Source organism: Onychomys torridus, chromosome 3, assembly GCF_903995425.1.
Source record: "Onychomys torridus chromosome 3, mOncTor1.1, whole genome shotgun sequence".
Classification (NCBI taxonomy): Eukaryota; Metazoa; Chordata; class Mammalia; order Rodentia; family Cricetidae; genus Onychomys; species Onychomys torridus.
In genome coordinates this window covers 130,508,064-130,533,195 of record NC_050445.1, presented here as the reverse complement: position 1 = coordinate 130,533,195, position 25,132 = coordinate 130,508,064, and the positions used below count along the sequence as shown (strand labels likewise).

The 25,132-nt window shown below is 38.7% G+C and overlaps 2 gene segments (V, D, J or C); both read left to right on the top strand.

Moving 5' to 3' along the window:
- Nucleotides 1-3,156: 3,156 nt before the first annotated feature.
- LOC118580236 lies at nt 3,157-3,655 on the top strand. The segment is given in 2 exon segments: nt 3,157-3,211; nt 3,333-3,655. Coding segments are annotated over 2 exon segments (378 nt in total).
- A 17,538-nt stretch (nt 3,656-21,193) lies between these two features.
- LOC118580235 lies at nt 21,194-21,969 on the top strand. The segment is given in 2 exon segments: nt 21,194-21,230; nt 21,620-21,969. Coding segments are annotated over 2 exon segments (387 nt in total).
- Nucleotides 21,970-25,132: the final 3,163 nt, after the last annotated feature.

Sequence of the window (25,132 nt, the reverse complement as noted above, 5' to 3'; positions counted from 1 at the left end):
TAGCTCATTTTTTGCTTTTTCTCTCTTCTTTCCTTTTAGAGATCTGCATATGTAGTATAGGCTAGATCCATAAATATCCTCCTTAGTGTCTCAAATTTCATGATTACAGCAATTTAACATAACACCTACCAGCCTCCTTTTAAAGATTCTGTGTAACCTTGCAACTAAAGTCATGTCTTATGTTTCACATGGAGGGATAGGGGGGTTGACTTCACCTTTTATGAAATGCAGGAACTGTAAGGAGTGAGGGCATCTTAAATTATCTCAATATATTTTGCTTTGTAAGACAAGCATTAGTGTTTAGGTATGAGGGGAGGAATGTTAGAGATTGAATCTATAATGTTCTCCCTAATGCCTGTGTTGAAAACTCAATCCCTAATTGATTGTACCACTAGTAAGAGGAAGAAACTAAGAGATCGGATTTGGTAAGGAGAAGAAAGTCACTTCAGAGTGCTTCTGAAGGACAGCTTTGTCCCTAGCACTTGTCATTACCTCTCACTGCCCCTATCAATCTTCTTTTTTCTTTCCTTCTTTGAATGAAGCTGACCTACATCACAGGCCCTCTACCACCATGCTATGTCTATCACAGGCCCAAAATAATATGTGTTTAGGCACCTAGGAGTCTATGAGACAAAAGAAACATGTCCTCCTTCAAACTTGTCTTTCAGGATTGTTTCCCCACAGTTATTTACATCTAGCAAACAAGATTTTGTAGCCAAGACTAATTCTGGAACTCTCTCATCTTAAAGTAAAGCTGTTTTTTCTCATCCCAATGATGCCAATTGATAAGAAAGCTAGAAATGTTGGAGTATTAAGCAAAGTCACATACACAAAAAAGTCAAAGACTGTTTTTCATTATTTTTATATGAATAAATGCCAATATCTACAGACTGATTGAGAAAACAATTTTCTTACAGCTCTGGAGGTCAGTAGTCTCCCAAAATACACTCAAATAAGGAGAACTTTGTGTGTCTTGAAAACTTCAGAGGAGGGAATCTAATGCTAACATTTATTCTTCAGAGATACTACATTATTTCCTGAACAATGGATGGTCACTATCTCCCACAATTCCAATAACTTTCCATTGCAACCACCACTATGTATAGCTCAATGTCCTCTCTCCCTACATGAATAACATGTGTTTTAAATATTGATCTCACCTACATTCTTCAGGATAACCATTCCATCTCAAAATTGCTAACTCAACCATACCTGACAAGTCCTTTTGACATGTAAGTTTAAATTAATAAGTTCTGGGCTAGACTTAGATAGTTATGGGAAGGTTCAGTGAGATTAATTATTTCTCAACCAATAGTATTATCTTATTAAAATCTGGTCTTTTTGAAGTAGGAAAAATCAGAAGGCTTATTTTTTAAGCAACAGAGTAGAAGACATCAAGGTCTACTGATATTTATATACTATGTGTGCTAGTTTCCTAAGTAGTAATTGAAATTGTTTTAGATGGCAGCTATGCTCACTACTGTACCATCAACAAACACTTTCTTAAAATAATATAACCTAGAATAATCATCATTGAGTCATAAATGATTCAATTCCATCTAAGGTCCATTAGTAAAGTTGATTGTTCCTGGAATTCCCTTTATATGTGCACCATTAAAGGAGTGGTAAAAATTCATATCCCAGATATCCTGTAAAATAATGATTTGCTTGTTGTTTCAGGTTGAGAGGAACTGTCATCCTCATCTTATCATCTGCTGAAGTGTGCTCAATGAGGCTTCCTCCAGATTCTGGGGTATCATGTGAGGAGGCGGAACTGTTTTCCAAACCTCAAAGATCAAAGAGAGACACAGATGCAGGTGGTAGATATTAGCAGAAAGAGTGAAGTGAAGAGGCAGGGAAGCTAGTAATACTATTAATACAGCCCAAAGCTGCTATGTGGTTCTCCTGATGGGGAAGATGCCAGGTATCTTGAAGAAGCCAGTTCATGGCTGGGTGTTTTTCATACCCATCACTCAAGTCTAGGACTCTGGGAAATCAGTTGGGGCAGGCTCAGGCTGTGACATTGCCTGCCCTTTCATAGTTAGGATTTCTAAAGATCCCCAGGTTTCTCTGTCTCCAGGACAAGAGTACTGAAGACCTAATAGATTATACTTCCCATGATGATAAATAAGACTGTATGGCCAAGACAGAGACATTGGTGTGAGATTTATGGAATTCAATTATTTGTGTTAGGAGAATGCATGAACACTTCTTAGTTTGGAAACAAAGACACACTGCAGACAGTGAGGCTGCTGCATGAATAAGTATGATATCTATTGTTAATGTTCAAAAGTGAAAGGTAAAATTATAATTTTTAATACACAGCAGAGCTGTGTATTGAGTAACAGTGCTTTCTGATATGTTATTCAAGTCTGTCATCACTAGTCAGTCCTTCATGCTGAGGAATTGTGGAAATATTATCAAATGGCAGAAAAGTGGGCAAACATGGAGAATCTTAAACTGAGAAGAAGGTGCATTCATTTGGTCTCTGGGTATCAATATGCCTCCATTTTTGCATGGAGTCAGAACACCAGGTGGCAAATGACACATGTTGTTGGGATTGAGGTGTTTGTTATATGTGCTTCTACTATGTATTTCCCCATTTTGTACTTTAGTAGGCATAGATAAGACTGTTAAGTCTTTCTTTTTTTAATTAATTAAAAATAGTTGTGATTTAAAAATTATCCTTTTAATTTAAAGAAACAACTACTCTAAACTCACAAACCCTTAAAAAGGAGAATACAGATTATTTTAACCAATATGAATTATTTCATTGGAGTTAAGATTTAATAGTCCTTTCTACGTTGTATATTCACTGACAGCAGGAAATTCTTTTATATCCCTCCAATATATCTTTGAAAAATATAATTCAAAATTGAGCTTATGTATAGTAGAATTTTCAAGTAATCTCCAAAATGTCATCTTTAATTTTAAAACCTTAAAAAAGAAATGCAGTGTCTGGAGGCACATGTGTGGTTTGACCTTGGGCATCTGGGGACACAGGACTTGTGGTCAGTTACTCAGATCAGTAAGTCTTGCAGCTGTGCCCATTCTAACTGGTTCCCAGCGATTTGCATGCACTCACTGCACAGCCTTGAGGACTTCTTCATATACCAGTCACAGCCTGTACAGTTGTCATTGCAATTAGGACTCAGCATGGACATGAGGGCCCCTGCTCAGCTCCTAGGGCTCCTGCTGTTCTGGTTACCAGGTAAAAAAGGACTAAATGGGAATTTCACTGTTACATGATGATTATTGTTTACTGAAATTTGAGTGAAGTCTTTTCTTATCATGTTTACCTATGTGGCTATTAATTATGTCTCCCTTCCTAGGTGCCAGATGTGACATCCAGATGACTCAGTCTCCATCCTCCTTGTCTGCCTCTCTGGGAGAGAGAGTCACCATCACTTGCAGGGCCAGTCAGGGCATTAGCAATTATTTACACTGGTACCAGCAGAAACCAGGGAAAGCTCCTAAGCTCCTGATCTATAACACAAATAGCTTGGCAGATGGAGTCCCATCCAGGTTCAGTGGCAGTGGGTCTGGGGCAGATTATTCCCTCACCATCGGCAGCCTGGAGTCTGAAGACATTGCCACCTATTACTGTCTGCAAGGTTATAATACTCCTCCCACAGCGATACAAGTCATAACATAAACCTCTATGGAAGCAGAAGTGAGAGGCTGGGCTGCCCCAGCTGCCCTTCCTCATGAGTCATGCACTGAAACAGTTCCACAGATGTCACAAGATTTTTAGCAAAACTCATGGAAAGACATTTGTTTTGGTAGTAGAAGCTAAACACTCCTCCCTGTACCATATCTTTATTTCTCTTCATCTCCAGCAATACAGTTTATCAACGGCTTTTCTGCCTTAACAAAGCACACTGTCATTCCCTGCAAGAAGACTGAGTTGTATCCCTATCTGGTACTCATCAAAACAGTGGAAGCTTCTGTGGACATCCCAAGCACACATTCTTTAAATACAGAAAATTAGTCCTAAGTGCCAGTATTTAAAGGGCAGAGAAATATTACTTAGAGAAATTGACAGCAGAAAGGATTCCTGGTTTTCTCACAGAAGCTAGAGCACATGTATCAGAGAAAGGGAAGATTGCCTGATCATTATCCTATGCGGTGTATTGCAGCAGTGGGTATTGATGTTCTCAGCTGTCTGCAGTATTTCACATAAGATTCAGTGAAAATCACCAGGTTGAGCCTGAGTATAACTGGAGTTTATTGATGCTTTTAAGGTACACGTGGTCCTTCCACATTGACACAGACACTAATATAAACCTCTTTTCTTGGAATGGTCAGGCTGCCAAATGTGTTCTTTGTTGGATTGGGACCACAGCACATTCTGCATCTGTGTGAAATGCTGGAGAACTCAGGATAAACATTTGCAACTAAGGGCTCTGGCCCACCAATGTTTCAGTTGCCACCCATTTCCAGCCGAGTAAATTGCTACAACATTGGCATTGCTTCTGCAGCATGATGATATGAGAGGTTTTCTCAGCAAACAGGACCTGTAGATAAAATTCTAAACAATCTTAGTAAATAATAAACACAGAGCCAAATACAGAGGAAATAGCCAAAGAAATCAGAGAGCCATGACTACCTCATCTTAGCACCTCACTGCTGTCGCTTCCCTAGAGAGTGCTTCTTCCTGTCTGACTTGTTTTTTTATTTTTTATTGCCTTTCTGTTCTGTCTTCTCATTGGCTTTAAACCCAACCACATGACTTCCTTGTCACTGCCTGTCTATGCAGACCTCCAGGTCTCTATGGTTGATATTGGGATTAAAGGTTCATGTCACCATGCTTGGCTGTGTTCTGGACCACACAGAGACTCTGCCTGCCTTGTGATCAGATTAAGGGCATTTGCTACCACTGCCTGACTCTGCTTATGGCTCATTTGCCCTCTGATCTCCAGTCAAATTTATTTATTAACATACAAATAAAATCACATTTCAGCACAAATAAAATATCACCATAAGGACCAGCTGAGGTGAAGATGAATCAAAGTTCATCCTCATCCAACATGTCTCCCTTGCTCAAAGTTATTTAGCATCACAGTCAAGTAACTTAAAAATATGTTCTAGTTAAATTCACTCCTTTTCTGTTATGTACAAGACTTATTTGTCTCTTTTTCAGTTTTTAAATTCCATTTTAGCAAATATAAGTGCATATATTTACCTCCCTTTTGTTTTCTATTTACGGAATATATTCTTCTTGCCCTAAATTTCACACTGTGTCTTTTTCATTTGCTGCATGGCTTTAACCTCAACCTGAAGGCTGAAAAATCCTTATAGTCTCTGTATACAGGGATCACATTTCTTTAATTAGTGAAGCTAAGAGTGTTACTTGGGAAATTAAAATTTTAGTACAATTTTTGGCCCTGTGATCTTATTTTTTCAACCTGACTAGACAAAGATTTTCTCCAGTTCTTTAACCTCAATTCACACAAATTTATAAGTACAATAATATTTGAAATGAGACAATGTTATTTAAATTCTTTAGAGTAACTGTGTCCCTTCCTTTATTCAATAAACACAAATTCTGTGATGCTGTTGATTATAAATAAAGGGAATCTCAATGCATGTGTATTAATTGTTTATGTATATCATTGACCAAATTACCAGAAAGAAAAATAATTAAAAGATTCACTTATTCTATGACACAGATTCCCGTATCCAAATCAAATCAGGCTGCCCAAATCTCATGCCTTGACACAAGAAGAGTAACTGCACAGAATCTGTCCAAATCTGGAGGTCTTTAAGGGGAGCAGAAATTCATCCCACTGTTAGAACGAGGTATGCAGTAAGATTTGCTTAGTCACTAGTGGATTTTTAGTTGTATTGTTCATAGCACATTAATAAAAGATTTTCTGGCTGCCAAATACATAAGGTGTATGTACACATCCCAAACAAAGTACAGTCCCAATTTGTTAAACTAATCCTTACGTTTACCTATTTCAAAGTCACCATATCCATGAAACACATCCTTGAGAAACTGAAATTGGAGGATGTCTAACAACCTGATGGAGGGTTTCTCGTGGAGGAGGCAGGGCGACTGGTACCTGAAGTATAGTGCTGTCTTTATTGGAACAAAAGGGACAGGAATAGCTCTGTCTTATGGTTTCTATTGAAAAGATACATGACTATGGCAACTCTTCTAAAGAAAAACATTTTCTCTTTCCATCTCATCCTTTTTTTACTCTCCCTTTTCTCCATGTTCCCAATTTACTTAGGAGATATTATCAGTTCCCCCATCCATGCATGTCTTTCTCATGGTCCTCCTTGTTAGCTAACTTCTCTGTGGTTGTGGATTGTGATCCTTTGCTTTACGTTTAGTATCTACTTATGAGTGAGAACAGACTGTGTTTGCATTTCTGGGTCTGGTTTACCTCACTCAAGATTTTTTTTTTCTAGTTTCATCCATTTCCTGCAAATTTCATGATATCACTGATTTTTACCACTAATACTCCATTCTGTAATTGTACCACATTTTTTTCATCCATTCTTCCACTGAGGGGCATATAGGTTGTTTCCAGGTTCTGGCTATTATGAATAATGCTGCTGTGAACATTGTTAAACAAATGTTCTTGTTGTATGACTATGCATCCTTTGGGTATTTACCCAAGAGTGGTATTGCTGTATCAGAAGGTACATTGATTTCCAGTTTTCTGAGAAAATACCATACTGATTTTCAAAGTGGCTATACAAGATTGAACTCCTACCAGCAATGGAGGATTATTCCCCTTATTCCACATCCTCTCCAGCATAAACTGTCATCAGTGTTTTTGGTCTTAGCCATTCTGACAGGTGTAAGATTGTATCTCAGAGTCATTTTGATTTGTATTTCCCTGATGGTTAAGGATGTTGAACAATTCTTTGGGTGTATTTTGGCCATTTGAGTTTCTTCTGTTGAGAATTCTCTGTTTAGATCTGTGCTCCATTTTTTTAATTGGATTATTTGGTATTTTGATTTCTAGTTTCTTGAATTCTTTATGTATTTTGGAGAACAGCCCTCTGTCAGATGTGTGGTTGGTAAAGATCTTTTCCCATTCTGTAGGCTGTCATTTTGTTTTATTTACTATGTCCTTTGTCTTATAGGAGCTTCTTTGTTTCAGGAGGTCCCATTTATTAATTGTAGCTCTCAGTGTCTGTGCTACTGGTGTTATATTTAGGAAGTAGCCTCCTGTGCTACAATTCACAGCTCCAGAGAAGCTAGCTTACAAGAAGGACCCAAAAAGGGATGCATGACTTGTCCTAGGAAGGGGAAATAGATAAGATCTCCATGAGTAAACTGGGGGTGACGGGTGGGCAATGGAGGGTAGGGGATGTGGAATGAGAACATAAGGGAACAGGGTTGGAGTGGGAGAGCAATGAAAGAGATACCATGATAGAAGGAGATATCATGGGGATAGGGAGAACCCAAGTGCTAGGTAAGTTGCCAGGCATACCCAAAGATGAGCCCAGCTTAGACTACTAGCAATAGTGGAGAGGGTTCCTGAACTGGCTTACCCTAGTAATCAGATCAGTGAATACCCTAACCATCATCATAGAGCCTTTCTCCAGTAGCTGATGGAAGCAGATACAGAGATCCTCAAGCAAACACCTGGCAGAGCTCCAGGTGTCCAGTAGGAGAAAAAAAAGAGGGATTCTATGAGCAAGGGCATCAAGATCATGATAGAGAAACCTACAGACAATGAAACCAAACTAGTGGGAAGTCATGAATGTTAGATCAACCCCTGTGGAGCCTGTGAGGGACTGGACTAGGCCCTCTGTGTAAGTGAGACAGTTGTGTAGCTTAAACAGTTTTTTTTTTGGGGGGGGAGGGGCCTGGTGGTAGGATCACAATCTAAACCCGGTGCATGAGCAGGCTTTTTGGAGCCCATTACCTAAGATGGAACACCTACCACAGCCTTGAGGCAGGGGGAGGGGCTTGCATGTGCCTCTACTAAATGTACTTCCCCATGGGAAGTCTTACCATCTTGTAGGGGGAAATGAGGGTGGGTTGGAAGGGGTAGTCTGGAGGGGCAGGAGGAGGGAAGAGGAGGACCTTTGATTGGTATGTAAAATGAACAAAAAGTTTTCTTAATTAAAAAAAGAGTGGGATTTTCCCTGCTCTTGTTACTTTTCACACAGCAGTACCAATGACAGCATTTGCATATTGCTCTTTAGGCAGGACATCCTTGCAAGTCCAAGACAAAAGTTAGTCCCTCTTTCTGCATTGACTACTCAAGGTTTGTCATCTCAAGTTCTCAAAATGAGGTGCCCTACTCAGGTAATGGGGCTGCTTGTGCTCTAATTATCTGGTAAGGAGAGAAACAAAGATGAAGAAGAAATGTGAAGGAATGGGGATTTCTGGGGTCCTCCACTGATGTGGATGCATGTTCTGTCCTTGTATGAGATTGCTAGTCATGTTCTCCAGGAATGGGCATATGAGTTTTAGAGGGTGAAGGGAGGATAACCAGTGCTCTTGTGACAACTTAGACAAGTACCAAAACAGACAGTCCAGGTGATTTCTAAGAAGCCGCCATGCTCAGTCTACATAGGTATTTAATATTGAACATTTTTAGATTATGAATTAAAATCACAAATGTGATGAGAATGAAATGAGTGAAGGGACATTCATTTAAAAGTATGATTAAATTGTTCATAACTTTTCATTTCAGGAGGCAGTGGGCATACTGTGATGACCCAGGCTACAAACTCCATACCTGTCACTCCTGGAGAGTCATCTTCCAACTCCTGAAGGTTTAGTAAGAATCTGCTACATAGTAACAGCAACAGTTACTTGACTTGGTGTGTGCAGAGGCCAGGGAAGTCTCCTCAGCTCCTGATTTCTAAGATTTCAAATTGTTTTTCTGGAGTCCCAGACAAGTTCAGTTGCAGTGGGTCAGGAATAGATTTAACACTGAAAATCAGTAGAGTAGTGGCTGAGGATGTGGATGTTGGTTCCAGTCTACAAAGTGTAGAGCTTCCTCCCACAGTGATATAGCCCTAATAAAAACCTCTCTGCTTGGGGTGAAAAAGCTGCTACATATGTTCTTTCTCTGGAGAACATCATAGCAAATTCTCTAAATTTGTATTAAAAAACAAAATAAAACAAAAACAAAACCTTCAAACACAAACCAACTGAATAGCTCAGAATAATTTATAGATGATTATTTAGAATGGGTGGGTAGGTGTGCTATTCTTCATCTCATGTACCACCTGTTTGCTTTGACATTTTTGCTATAATATAAGTAACAGGAGAAGGAAGAGAGTCCTTTCAAAATAGAAAGGACAGGAAGCACTGAATGGTAAGACATCTGCAAGAAAAGAGTACAGTTTTTTTTTTTTTTCATGAGCTCATGGGATATACTCTAAAATACAATCTGTGTCAGTCACAAAAAGAGAGTAATAAAACGATTTAAAAGGCTTACAGCACTCAAATTGTCTTCTACTCATGTGCATGTGATTGTGAGAGGTCTTGTGAATATATGTGTGCATATTGAGAGCTGATTCTCAGAATCACATTACTTATTTTTCTTTTGTCTTCTATTTTTGAAATAGAAAGCTCCCCTTTGTGTGGAGCTTTCTGAGTAAGCCAGATTGGCTGGCCAATGAGGCTCCTAATATGCCTTTCTCTGCCTCTCAAGGGCTGGGATTACAATCACTTTCCTCTCTGCTTGCTATATTTTTTACATGTGTTAATGTTCTTGGGATCAAACTCATGTCTTCATGTTGCACAGCATGTAATTTAGGACATGACCTACTCAAATTTCTTCTATGGAAGAATGGTATGTAATTATAAATCAAAACAGGATACCTGCAAAACCAATAAATATAACAGAAAAAATTGAACACATTTATTATAAAATGGTGCTGAAGATGAAATCAGAAGGGAAGCTATAAAATATCATAACACACGAAAATTTTTTTAAAAAATATTAAAATTTGGGGGATGTGACTAAAGCAAGGGTAGCTATACAACTTATATTAAGACGGCGTAAATTTCTTACCTGAGATTCTGATGTGGAGACCCTCCTTCTAGAAGAAAAGATCCTTGTTTTATTTGAGATATCCTTGTTGTAAGAATCCCCTTCACTTGAAAGGCCAATGTAAGGGAATAAAGTTCAGTGACAGAAAAGCCCACGTACAGTGGTTCACTCAGAGAAAAAGATAAGCTGTCCTAAAAGTTTATCAAGTGTCCACAAGATGGAGCAGCATCCTTCACTGCTCAATGACCATTGGTCTGTATGTGATGGAGCCTGAAGCTACCTCTGCTGATTCCTATAGCAGTAATTATGAGGTAAACCCTATGCAATATTTAGCAGCCTGGCTGCCTTGATGAGATGTTAACAACTTATGTTAAAACAATGTTCTTCCATGGAGTTAACACTAGCCACACAAGACAATGTGAATTTGAATTTTGATTGAAGTATAAACATTATAGATTATACTGCAGTTTCACTTGCTATACTTCAAGAACTCAGTGACCATGTGCAACTTGTGATTAATGGCTGTTGTATTGCAGAGCTTACATAGAAACACCTTCACTGAGGGAGAGTCTATGCAGCAGTGATAGTTTAAAAGCTTATTTTGATTATTCTCAGTTCAGAGAACAAACCCACCAAGTGTTTTCTACAACCTAGGGGACTTCAAATGATCTCCCAACTGGTTTAGCTACTGCGGTCCTCAGAGTTGGCTGCTGCAAAGTTGTCTGGGTGAAACAGATGGGGCTTCATTGGCAGATATAACACAAGAAGCATTGATAACTTCCATGACCCCCATCCCTGAAAATTTACCCTCCACTTTATAAGGAGTGCTCTAAAATATATAGCAGTGTATGTTTGAGGCATCCTGGGATTTCTCCCATTCAGATTAGCATGTCTATTGTTGTTGACCATTTTTGGCCAATGATTAGGAAAAATCATTTTGGTTAGACTTTATGTGTGTGGCTTCTTACATTATTAGGAGGCACCATCTGCCATTAAACTCCATAATCCTCTGGCTTTTATAATCTTTCCACTCATTCCTATGCAATGACCTCAGAGCCTTGAATGTGGGGGTTGTACTGTAGATGTATTTCTTCACTACTCTGCATTTTGATTGGTTGTGGTTTTCTCTTATAGTCTTTCTCTGTCACATAGTGAAATTTGCATGATGTGGGGTGAGAATTACAGGCAACTAAGGAATGTTCACTGTAGGAGAAATATTCTTCCCCAGGGAAGAACACACCAATTGATATCTAACAACTAATTGTTATGTCTAAAATCATTTATACAAGCAACATTATACAGACTGTGCAGACTGTATTTATATATTCACATACACACATTTGTGTATGTAACAACAATTAATGAAAAAGAGGCCATGGATTTGAAAATGAATAAGGAGTTACATGGGAGGGTTTGGAGGGAGGAAAGGGAAGGGAGAATAATGTAACTCTTTTATGACATGGCCATGGCAGTGAAAGACCTGAAGATGGCAGACAAACCCCATGATTAGCAGAGTAGCCATGTTAGGCTACTGAAGTGACAGTGTCAAGTTGTCACCACTTAAGCTTGTGAGAGTGAGCAGGGTCTGCAGTCTGATCAGAGCCATTTGAAAGGATATTTAGGAATCTCAGTTATTAGAAAGACTCATTTTATGCTTTGTACTGCAGCATAGGATAGAAGCTCTGGCTTAATTTAAAACTCTCTGGCTTCTACGGATTCCCAGATACATATATTGAGGACTAATTTGTGCCTCCTTTTTTATAGAGTGAATCTTCAATGGGAAAATTCATTTAAGAAAGAAATAAAGTTTATGTTGGATGCTACAACTAACCCCATAATATTAGTGTTCTCAGCAGAAGAGGCAACAAGGGGCTGTCTATCACTGATCAGAGGTATCAGGAACAGTTGTATGAAAGCCATACACGGAAGTGTCCAACTAAGAAGTCTGAAACAATAATATAATGAACACCTGCTTGTGATTTATTTTAGACTTTTAAGCCTCCTAAAAACTAAAATAATGCATTTCTGTTTAAATTTAATCCTCTGGGGACCTATGTTGGACTGTACATAGCAATGTACCATCTTTACAGCTCCTGGCCATATCATTGCAAGAAAGGCCCTCTTAGACATAGGAACAGCTTTGCTCTTTTTGCTACTTTTTCTCTGACTCAGACAAAGAAGGTGGTGCAGGCCTCATCCTCACTGTATTTATGTTAGGAACTGGTGTTTTCAAATAGGAGAAGGTATTTTCTTGTTTAGCTTTCTAAACACAATCATATCAACTGAATGAATCAATTGATTGTCTATAACATTCGTGGAATCATCACCTAGACTGCAGTTGGGGATGTGGTGTGTACTCCTTCTCCAAAGGCTTTCTTTATTCCCCAGAACACAGAGTTGTTGTTCTTTGTAGGGCCAGCAAGAATATTAACATTGCCCCATTCTTGCATGAGTAAAAGCCAGGCTTACAGATCCAGAGCACTGTCTCACTCACTTTTGCTGATGAATATATGCCTGCCTGTCCAGGGTCATGCATCTGCAAAGCATGCATCACTGACCACCAAAGTGCCAAGCTACACAAGATATTGCTGCCCTTCTCTCTAGTGGGGTTTTAATATCACCTTTTCTTGTTTGTCTTACTCATTAGCTATAGGTGGTCTCACATTGCAAAGATACCAAAAAAAAAAACAACAACAACAAAAAAAAAACAGTGTCTACAAGACCAGGGCCCCACCCCAAATCCTCACATCCCCTTGCAACTCCAGCAGCTTCCTGAGACACAGAATCCAAGAGGAGAGTGACTCTACTCCCACCCAAAGAGTCCTACCTCTGGGATTTAGGCCATGGGGCACATTCCATGCCCAGGAACCCTCACCCATTGCTGCCCCAGTTACCAACCAGCAGAGAAAACTCCTGAAGGCAGGCTCTCCCATGATCCCCATATCTATTCAATATAGTACTGGAAGTTCTAGCTAAAGTGATAAGACAACAAGCAGAGATCAAGGGGGATTACAAATTAGAGAGGAAGAAGTCAGTCTTTTGCTACATGCAGATGACATGACAGTCTATATATGTTACCCCAAAAATTCCACCAGGGAATGCCAACAACTGATAAAACAATTGATAAATGGGCCAAGAAAGAAATCAGAGAAACATTACCCTTTATAATAGCTACAGTTAATATAAAATACCTTGAGGTAACTCTAACCAAACAAGTGAAATATCTATATGATAAGAACTTTAAGTCCTTGAAGAAAAAAATTGAAGAAGGTATCAAAAAATGGAAAGATCTCTATCAATATCAAATCTCTATCATTGTGCACAAAACTCAAGTCCAAGTGGATCAAAGACCTCAACATAAATCCAATTACACTGAACCTTATAGAAGAGAAAGTAGGAAGTAGTCTTGAATGCACTGGCACAGGAGACCACTTCTTAAATACAACACCAGTAGCACAGACACTGAGTGCAACAATTAATAAATGGGACCTCCTGAAACTAAGAAGCTTCTGTTAGTCAAAGGACACTGTCAATAAGACAAAATGACAGCCTCCAGAATGGGAAAAGATCTTCACCAACCCCTCATCTGACAGAGGGCTAAACTCCAAAAATGTGTAAAGAATTCAAGAAACTAGATATCAAAATACTGAAAAATCCAATTAAAAATTTGGCTATAGAGGTAAACAGAGAATTCTCAACAGAAACATCTCAAATGGCCAAAAGAATTTTAAGGAATTTCTCAACATCCTTAGTCATAATGAAAATGCAAATCAAAGTGACTCTGAAATATCATCTTACACCTGCCAGAATGGCTAAGATCAAAAACACCAAAGACAGCTAATGTTGGAGAGGATGTGGGGCAAGGAGAACAATATTTCACTGTTGGTGGGACTGCAAACTTGCACAGCCACTTTGGAAATCAGTATGTGGTTTCTCAGAACACTGGGAATCAATCTACCTCAAGACCCAGCTATACCACTTTGGGACATACACCCAAGGAATGCTCAATCATATCACAAGGACACATGCTCAACTATATTCATATCAGCAATATTCACAGTAACAGAACCTGGAAACCTAGATGCCCCTCAACCAAAGAGTGGATAAACAAAATGTGGTACATACACACAATGGAGTACTACTTAGCAGTAAAAAATGACGACCTCATAAAATTAGCAGGCAAATGGATGGAACTAGAAAATATCATCCTGAGTGAGATAACCCAGACTCAGAAAGACAAACATGGTATGTACTAAGTTATAAGTGAATACTAGATGTAAAGCAAAGGAAACCAGACTAGAACAAACAGCTCCTGGGAAGCTAACTAAAAGGAGGGCCCTAAGGGGAATGCATGGATCACCCTGGGAAGGTGAAATAGATGAGATCTCCATGAGCAAACTGGGGGTGAAGCAGCAATGGAGGGTAGGGGATGGGGGATGAGAACAAAAGGTAATGGATGGTCAAGCTGGAATAGAGACACAATGGGAGATCAATGGAAGAGATAACAAGATAGGGGGAGACATCATTGGGATAGGGAGAACTGAGTGCTAGGGAAGTTCCTAGGAATCCACAAATATGACCCCAGGTTAGACTACTAGCAATAATGGAGAGGGTCCCTGAACTGGCTTACCCTGGTAGTCAGAATGGTGAATACCCTGTCATCATAGAGCCTGTATCCAGTAACTAATGGAAGCACATGCAAAGATCCACAGCCAAGCACCAGGCTGAGATCCAGGAGTCCAGTCAAAGAGAGAGAAGAGGGATTCCTTGAGCAAAGGATATCAAGATCATGATGGGAAACCTACAGAGACAATCAAATGATACTAGTGGGAACTCATGAGCTTTAGTCCAACAGCTGTAGCACCTCCATGAGACTGAAGTAGGCACTCTGAAAAATCTAGACAGTTGTGTAGCTTGATCTGCTTAAAGGGCCCTCTGGCAGTATAATCAAGATCTGTTCCTGGTGCATGAGCTTGTAACACAAATTGCTAAATGGTCTTATTAATAAAAAAACTGGGAGCCAGATATTGGGGTGAAAGCTGAAAGATCAGAGGAATAGAACAAGGCAGACACAAGTTCTTACTGCTAGGAAATCCTTAGCCCAAGAGAGCTACTTCCTATATATGCATGCCTATATGTTTTTCTGTATCCTGCCGTCTTACTTCCTTTCTCTGCCCAGCTACATCACTTCCTCTTTTCTGTCCAGATCTATCACTTCTTGTCTGTCTGTACAAACCTCCAGACCTCTATGTTTAACTAGTACTGGAATTAAAGGCATGTGCCACTACACCTGGCTCTGTTATCAGTGTGGCCTTGAACTCATAGACATCTGGCTGAATCTCTGCCTCCTGAATGCTAAGATTAAAGGCTTATGCTACCACTGCCTGACCACTATTTTTAATATGGTATTTGGCTTTTTTCTTTGATCTCCAGGTAAGCTTTATTTGTTAGAGCACAAATAAAATATCACCACATGAGCTGGCATTTGGAGCCCACTACCTGTGGTGGAATACTTTGTGCAGCAGCCTTGATGCAGAGGGAGGGACTTGCACATGCCTCTACTGAGTGTACCAGGCTCTGCTGATTCTCCATGGAGTGTAGTTGGAGAGCTTCTCTCCAGGTGCCACCAAGCACCCGCGGTCCCACAACCCATGTATAAAATAATCATACGGACATTTATATTATTTAAACTGCTTGGCCATTAGCTCAGGCCTATCATTGTCTAGCTCTTACTCTTATATTTAGCCCATTTCTATTAATCTATATTTTGCCACGTGGCTTGTGGCTTACCAGTACCTTACATCTTGTTATGGCCGCAGCTGGCAGTATCTCCCCTCAGCCTTTCTGTTCCCAGCCTTCTCCTCTTCCTTGTCCTGCCTACCTTATCCTTCTTGCCTGGCTACTGGCCAATCAGCACTTTATTTATTTTAACCAATCAGAGCAACATATTTGACATACAGAACATCCCATTGTAGTTAGAGTTTTCCTGTCTGGCCCTCAGTTAGGACAAATCCCTCTCACTCGCCAAGCCCATAGACACTCAGAACCAACCAAGTAAACATACAGAAACTTACATTGTTTAGAAACTGTATGGCCATGGCAGGCTTCTTGTTATCTACTTTTTCTATCTAAAATTAACCCATTTTTGTTAGCCTATATTTTGTCACATGGCTTGTGGCTTACCAGTGTCTTTACATGTTGTTTCTCATGGCAGCAGCTGGCAGTATATCTTTTTAGCCTTCCTGTTTCCAGCCTTCTCCTCTTCCTTGTCCCGCCTACCTTATTCTTCTTGCCTGGCTACTTGCCAATCAACACTTTATTTATTTTAACCAATCAGAGCAACATATTTGACATACAGAACATCCCACAGCAATGGAGGGCTTTGCCTTGTTGGCAGAGGGAATGGGGTGTGGGTTGGGGTGGAGCTGGTGGAGGAATGAGAGGGAGATTAGTGATTGGTATGTAAAATGAATAAAAATTTCCTAAAAAATCCCATCTAAACACACACACACACACACACACACACACACACACACACACACACACCTGACACCTGATGCTGGAGAGAATAAGGAGCAAGGGGAACACTCCTCCATTGCTGATGGGAGTGTATACTTATACAGCCACTTTGAAAGTCAATATATTGGTTTATTAGAAAATTGGGAATCAATCTACCTCAAGATCCCACTATACCACTCCTAGGCTTATACTCAAAGGACCCTCTATCATATCACAAAGACAATTGCTCAACTATGTTCAGAACAGCTTTATGCATAATAGCTGGAAACTGAAAACAGCAAGATGTCCCTCAACTGTAAAATAGATAAAGACATATGGTGCTTTTACAAAATGAAGTATTACTCATCTGTTTGAAACTATGACATCATTAAAGTTTCTGACAAATGCATAGATCTAGAAGGTCATCCTGACTGAGGTAACCTAGGCCCCAAAAGACAAAGATGATATGTAGTCCTTTATAACTGGGTATTAGCTGTAACATAAAGAATAATCATGGTACAATCCATAGACCTGGAGAAGCTAAGTAACAAGGAGGGATCAGGGAGGGGGAGATGCATGAATCTCACTGTAAAGGGGAAATAGAATAGACATAACCTGTGGATGGGAGGAGGGGTATGGATGGGGGAATGGGGACAGAAACAGGATGGATCAGGTCAGGGGAGGATGGAGGGAGAGAATACTAGGAGAAACAATTGGAATCTGGGGCCATCTCTGGGATGAACTAGAAACCTACATCAATGGAAACTCTCAAGAACTGTGGGGATGATCTTAGCCAAGACTCCTAGCAATGAGGAATACATAATCTGAACCATCAATCTCCAGTAATCAAAGAAGATTTCCAGTGGATTGGGACACCAACTCAGACACACCTTGAGCCTATAATTATTTCTGCCTACAAGATAATCTAGAGAAAGGTGACATAAAAATTGTGGGAGTGGCCAACCAATGACTGTTTTATCTCGAGAACCATACAATGAGAGTGGGCCTACCCCTGGCACTGCCTGGAAGGCCAGGACCCAGAGGGTAGATAACTCAGAGACTTAGGATAGACTCAAACACAATTGGAAAAAATAAAAAGACAATGAAGTGATTCCTAATGATACTCTACTATGCTCATAGACTGATACCTAGCCTAACTGTCATCAGACATGCTTCACCCAGCAACTGATGGAAACAGATACAGAGACTCACAGCCAAACCTTACATGGAGCTCAGGGAATCCTGCAGAAGACAGGAAGGAAGGACAGTCAGAGCCAGAGGGTCAATGTTAGCACATGAAAACTCACAGAATCAACTAACCTGGGCTCATAGGACCTCATAGAGCCCGAATTGACAACCCAGGAGCCTATGTAGGACTGATCAAGGCCTTCTACATGTATGTTACAGTTGTGTAGCTTAGTCTTTTTATGGTACTCCTAACAGTGGGTGCTGTCTCTGACTCTATTGCCTGGTTTTTAGACCCTTTCCTCCTACAAGGTTGCCTCTTCCATCCTTAATGAGAGAGGAGATGACTGGTCTCATTGTAACTTAGTATACCATGGGCAGTTTATATTTATAGGAGGCCTGCCTTTTTCTGGAAGAGAAACTGAGGAGGATTAATGCCAGCGGGAAGGAGGGAAGGTGGGAGGGGAAGGGAAACTGCATTTGGGAAGTAAATACAAGCAAATAAACAAATTATCAAATAAACAGACAAACAAATAAATAAATGAATGAATACAAAAATGAACTCTTGTCTCCTTAGTAAGAGTCCCTTCACCAGAGAATATGTGAAGCAAGGACGTTTATTGATTAGAAAAACTAACACTATAACATTGTCAAGAATTGAAAGAACAGATGAATATCTTCTTTGTACCTTAATCAATGGAAAGTAGTTTCATAGAATATTATTCACACTCATGGTGACTCTCTCTTGATTGATATTTGTTCCGTACCAGGAATAGCACAATTTGTTTATATTTATCGACTCATTTACTCATCATTTCATGGTCCACAGTCTAGGTTTGGAGTTACAGATTTTTGTTGCTATCCTGTCATCACACATGATGACTTTTTTCATATTTTCCCTCAAAAGTACTCCAAAATATAGCTAACCACAAAAGAATTCATATGATATGAGATTATAGGAATAAAAAAAATAACTGAATCTGTGGAAATGGAAACAAGCTGTTCAGGATTCATCAATTAAAAAAAAACAATCAGAAGAAATTTTCTTTATTTTTTTGTCTTTTAAAGAGTGCATTTTAAAACTTCTAGTACATTCTAACTTTTCTTCTTTTTCACAAGTCATACTTTTTCTGTAATCCCTAAAACTACCATCTTCTCTTTTATTCTAGCAGTTTTATAAGTTTATTGATCAATAAGAGGTAAATTTTGCTAGGACTTATATTTAGAGTCTTTTCAGTACTTCAACATGTGAAGTTCATTTGTTCAGTAATTTATTTCTTCCTTTGAATTTTTCTCTTTTGTCCAAGGCCAGTCAGCCATATTTGCGTTATTCCATTTCTAGGTTGTCTTTACATTATATTATTGATCTCAGTTTTTTTATCAGCCAAAGAATTCTGTCTTTATCATTATATACTGGATTGCTATGTCCAAACTGTTTCACTGAGAAAGTCATTGCTATATCTCAGACAAGCTGAGAACACTGTTCACAAGAATGTCCTCGGGCCTTTAACAGAATTAATCATGCTCTGTATTAGACAAGAACACTGGAAAGTCTGTAACCTCATTTTTTCCTACTTTATAATTTCCAAAGGTTGCATAAGTTAGTTATTAAAAAAATCAAACATAAAAATTCAAATGAAAAAGTTTTCAGTCTCATTATTTGGTGTGAGATTTGTTGAGAGTACTTCATTTTTCTTTTTCTTTTTCTTTCTTTTTTTTTTTTTTTTTTACAAATGGCCAATAGCTATAGGAAAACATGATTTAAAAAAGTACTAATAATGAGAGAGAAAGAAAACCAAAACCACAAACCCTTACCTTAGTGAGAACAAATATGACAAGGAGAAAATGGATACATTTCTAAATGATGGCAGTGTCTGGGTATTCAACTAAAATTCTTACTGTGGCCCATGAATTTAATTCTTTGAATCTATGAGACAAGAATTTGAACGCTTTTAGATCAGACAACTTGGGTGACCATCAGGTTCTCCTGTACCCCAATCTTGTCCTATCTGAGCTCGCAAAGAACTGAGAAAGGCTCCTTTGCTCTCAAAGACAACCCCGCAATGGCCTGTATCAAAGGGCACAGAGATTCAGTTACAAGCAGAAGGAACTTTTCAAAGTTAAAAAGGTATTGTATTGCAGATCTTTATAAAAGCAGTAGATAACAACATAAATTCTTTCCATTCTAGTCTAAGAGATTTTTATTAATTCCATTAATGTTTGAAATTTCACCATGTATATTCATTATATGTGGTACATAAAAATGTGGGGCAATGTAAGACAAATTGCTAAACAGTCTTATTAATAAAAACCTGGAGCCAGACACTGGGGTAAAAACTGAGAGAGAGGTCAGAAAATCAGAAAGAAGCCAGCCATGTTACCACTTGGAAATCCTCAAAGAGACCTACTTCCTGTATACCCACATCTATATGCCTGTCTGTTCTGCATCTCACTTCCTTTCTCTGCCCAGCTATATCACTTCCTGTCTGTACAGACCTGCAGACCTCTATGGTTAGTGCTGGGATTAAAGGTGAATGTCACCATGCATGTTCCCCATGTGGCCTTGAACTCACAGAAATCTGGTTAGATCTCTGCCTCCCAAATGCTAGGATTAAAGGCATGTGATACCATCGTCTGACTTCTATATTTAATAGAGAGGCTGGCTTTTTCCTCTGCTCCTCAGATAAGCTTTATTATGGTGCACAATATATTGGGGGGCACAATATATCACCACACTCATGAGCTATCCTCTGCCCTTCATGTGTGTGCTATCCAATACACATGCCTGCACATACACACAAACATATGATAAATAAATGAATGTGAAAATATCACTTCACTGAAGTATAATTGCTGCATAAAATTATGTATATATTCAATGCATACAAAACAAATGAGTCAAAATTTACCTGTGAAATACCATTACCCACAAACACCAGAGACCCATTCCTCACTTCATAGTTTACCCAAAACATATTTCCTATGATGATTACTTTTAATACCTATCACTGTTACAATTTCATGATAAAAACTTAAGGTATAGCTTCCTAGTATTTTTTTTTTTATTTTTGTGTTTCTGTGGAGACAAATTCAATGGACCACAGGAAAGAAATCTCCTAACTTCTAGATTAATTATTCTTAAATAACAGTGTTTTTCCTGTAAAATTGATGAAAGAGGAGCAAAAGCATAGTTATTCAACTCATAGGGAATGATTGAATACATATGTCTTTATCTTCACTCCTTCCAGTGTTTCTTTAATGAGTTCTGATGCTGCCCAGATTGATAGTTTTTAGCACGCTCTTTTCCCATCAACCATCATATTTTGTTAAAATATCTTGACATGGAAGATATTTTATGTGAATTTTGCAGTCACTAGAAGCCTACATGACTCTTCCCTCTATCTATATTAGATCACTAACCCTGGCCTTTGCATATTGCTCCCTAGAGAGGACACACTCTTGCTAGACTGAGATAAAAGCTGAGCTGTCACATTGCAGTGACTAATCAGTCTCCTAGATTTCCTTTCAAAATGAATCTAACAATTCTGCTGTTGTTCTTTATTCCTGGTGAGGACAGGGGGAAGTGAGTAAGGAAGATGGGAAGAGAGGATGATCCTTTGGTTCCACTGCTCATCATATGTTTTCTGCCCATGTATGAAAAGACAGGTCTTATCTTCCAGGATTGGGCTTTTGAGGTTACATCTGTGACACACTGATTGGGTAGAACCTGTGCTATGGTGACTATTATGACATAAATGGTATGGGATAGTAAATTTTTTTTCCTAGAAAACTGTTAAGGTTTCAGTTCACTTGTTTTGTTAGAAAGGGAATTTTAGTGTATAAAGAATTGTATGTAAAAAGAAATTTCAGAGCTGAAATAAATATCAAAAAAGAAACCACAGACATTGTTCTTGAAGTTTTTTTGATAACGTTGTATTTCTCTCTCATTATTTCAGCTTCCAGAGGTGATGTTGTGATGACCCAAACTCCACTGGCCCTGCCTGTCAGTCTTGGAGATCAAGCCTCTATCTCTTGTAGATCTAGTCAGAGCCTTGTACATGGTAATGGAAACACCTGTATGTATTGGCTCCTGCAGAAACCAGGCCAGTCTCCACAGCTCCTTATCTATCAGGTCTCCACCCGATTTTCTGGGGTCCCAGACAGGTTCAGTGGCAGTGGGTCAGGCACAGATTTCACACTCAAGATCATCAGAGTGGAGCCAGAGGATTTAGGAGTGTATTACTGCATGCAAAGTTCATACCGTCCTCCCACAGTGATGCAAACCCTAACAAAAACATTTTTGTAAGAGATGATGAGGAACTCCTGATTATAGGTTTCAGTCGAGGGCACTGGAGCATGAGTGCCTTGTCTATCCCTCACTGGTCATTCATTTCTGGCATCAAAAGCTACCATAACAAAGATATTGCATCTGCCTCAGGAGAATCACAAATGGGAACCAGGAATGATGGGGATAAAGCTGAGTGAAAACCCAGTCTGATCCAACATTCCTTGCCTGCAATTGTTGCTCAAAACTATCCAGTAAAGAAGACAGGAAATGAAGATTTACTCCTTGGTTAAACTGTCTCCTTAAGCACATAGTTAATTTATTTGTAACATTTTGTGTTTTTTATTTAAAATCTGGTTCATTAATATAAATATTGCATATCTTTCTCCCCTTTGTTTACTATTATTGTAAAGCATATTCATTGACTCCTTACATTTCAGACTATCTTTACTCATGAAGTATTTCTTTCCTGACCAAAAAAAAAATGGTTCTTCTTATCTCAATCTAGCAGTTCTATTTTGACTGCATGTTTTATTTCAATTGAATGCACAGTTATCAATGGGTAGGAATATGTGCATGCTAGAATTTTCTAGTTGTTCTGAATATTTTCATTCCATTTTTCCTATTTGTTCATCATTTGATGTTTTTCTGTATTGATACAATTTACCATTTTACTCCTTTATTTGTGTAAATTTGGTGCAAACTTGTCTTCAGGTTTCAGAGAGTGGCTATGTTTCTTCCTTTCTGAAGTTTCTGATAATTGCATTTGGTTAGAAGAGAAATTTTACTGTGCTTGGTAGAACTTTGGCTATATATCCCAATTCTCTCCTTCTTGTTGGATTTGCAAGTGTGTGTGTGGTGCATTGTATGAAAATCTTAAGTAATTAATAAAATTGTTATGTTGAGGAAAAAGAAATCAGTGTCCACCTAATAGGATTCCCTTAAATGTAATTTAGCACCCCTGTGTCTATTTTTTTCTTTCTGGATTTGATCTTTTGGTCAGATGTTTTGCACTGAATTTACCTGAAAGTCTTTGAGCTTTGAGGATCTGGATGTTCACATAGTATTTCAGTAAATATGATTTTATATATTCATCTTTCTCTCCTCTTTTTAGAAACCACATAAGTATTTATTCATTTTATGGTGTCCCATATACTGCCTATGCTGTTCATACTTTTTTATTTTGTTATATTCATTCTTTGAAAATTTAAAAATATTAATAATGATTATCTTATGTTTTATGCTCAATTGCTGTCTTCCTTCTCATATTGGAATTCTTATTCACTAAAGTCTCCCTCCAACTCTAATACTGTTTTTGTTTTGATTCAGTGAGTTAAATTTTTCTGCTTGCATAAACATGAGTTGGGGCTCATTTGCTGGAACATAGCAGTTTATCAATGGCTACAAGACAGAAGAGAATGGTACACCTTTTCCTAACAGCCTTTAACTGCTAGTAGCCAGTCCATGAGTATTGAACACTCATCATCCCCTCCTCCATGCAAGATGAGAAGGGGTTGTGTCCCATTTTCTCCTCATCATATACAGGTAACCACAGCAGTGAGCTCAAGAGTCAGGAAGAGTCAGATACTTTGAACAGACTTGAGTCTCAATTGCAGGTCTCAAAGACCTCTGCCAATGTCCTGGGAAGAACCTATAGTCCTGTGCTCCATCTACAATAAATGAGGGTCACCTTAATTTGTTTTTGCAGTGTTTGACTATGAACTATGTTTAGATCACACAGCATTTTTTTTTTCATTAGATCATCTTTCCTGTTAACAATCCCTAGACTTTCCCAGTGGGTCACTCACCATGTTGACACAATTCTGTAGATATTGTAGAGCATAAATAATAGGTCTCAGGTATCTATCAGAAAATTAGGCCACAAATCAATAGATTTATGAATTGTGTTTCAGAGTGGGTTGTAATATAGGTGTGGTGTGGTGTGGTGTGGTGTGTGTGTGGTGTGTGTGTGTGTGTGTGTGTGTGTGTGTGTGTGTGTGTGTGTGTAAATGTTCTGTGCTATGAGACTTTGAAATGCCTGTGAGTCATAATTGAAACAAGTGATTTAGGACATTGTCCAGAGAACAGTGTTGCCACCCTGTTAAGCAGTGGCAAATTCTATAAGGCTTTTGAAATATCAAGTCCTTGGTATAATACTGGAATACTTAGTTTGATTTTATCCCCATAAATCACTCATCATGTGTCTCACAAAAAAAAAAAAATATGACAATTTGCAATGTAAAATGACCTTGGTCTTCAGGCCTCTTGTAGAAAGTTAACTACAGGTGGCCAAAGTGAGCTTCTCCTCCTGTCCCAGTATCCAATTCCAGGGAAATCTTTGGCTATAGAAAGAATAATGATTCAAACTGAGGAAACTGAATCTCACAGCACAAAATCAGAGTTTTCACCCTAATGTGCTGTAGAATATGACTCCAAAGAGATGATATATGAGAGGTATTTGTCCATCCCAAGCCAGGCATCAGGACAGCATATCTTTTTTCACATATTAGGGTAATTACTTTGGCATTTAGAGAATGATTAACATCTGATTGACAAATCCTTTGAGGAAACACAGAATCATCTTTGTGTCCATATAATCAATTACTTGATATTAATCTCTGAGGAAGTATATGTGGCAAATGATTTTTCACTTGATTTCTAAAAATAATGAAACAGGAGAGAAGTCAAAACAACACAAATTTATAAGTATTATACTGGTGATGTTTTTGACCCAGAAAGGAGTAAGTTCTCCACAGATAGAGCTTTCCTACTTGTGAAAGCATGCCAATGCTGAGTGACTGAGCTGAAGAAGCTATGCAGTTGTGCACTAGCCAAGACCCTGATGATTTGTATGTGCCCAGAACACATCCCATTGCTCTGAGTACTGTTAATTGGCTTGTCGTACCCAGAACAGGAGTCAGTCCCATTTAGGGCACAGTTTGGACATCAAGGTCCAGGTTAAATTCCTGGGGCTCCTGCTGCTTTGGATCATAGGTAAGATTAGTCTTTGGAACTTACTCAAAAGAGATTGTTCATTGACACCTAATCTCTCAGGGGATTTATCTTATAATAATATTAACTGTCCTTATGGTTCAATGACTGTGTGCTAATTCTCACCACAGCCTTCATTATCTCATTAGGACAATTTCCAGCTTTCACTGCTGTTCATAAAACTATTAAAAAT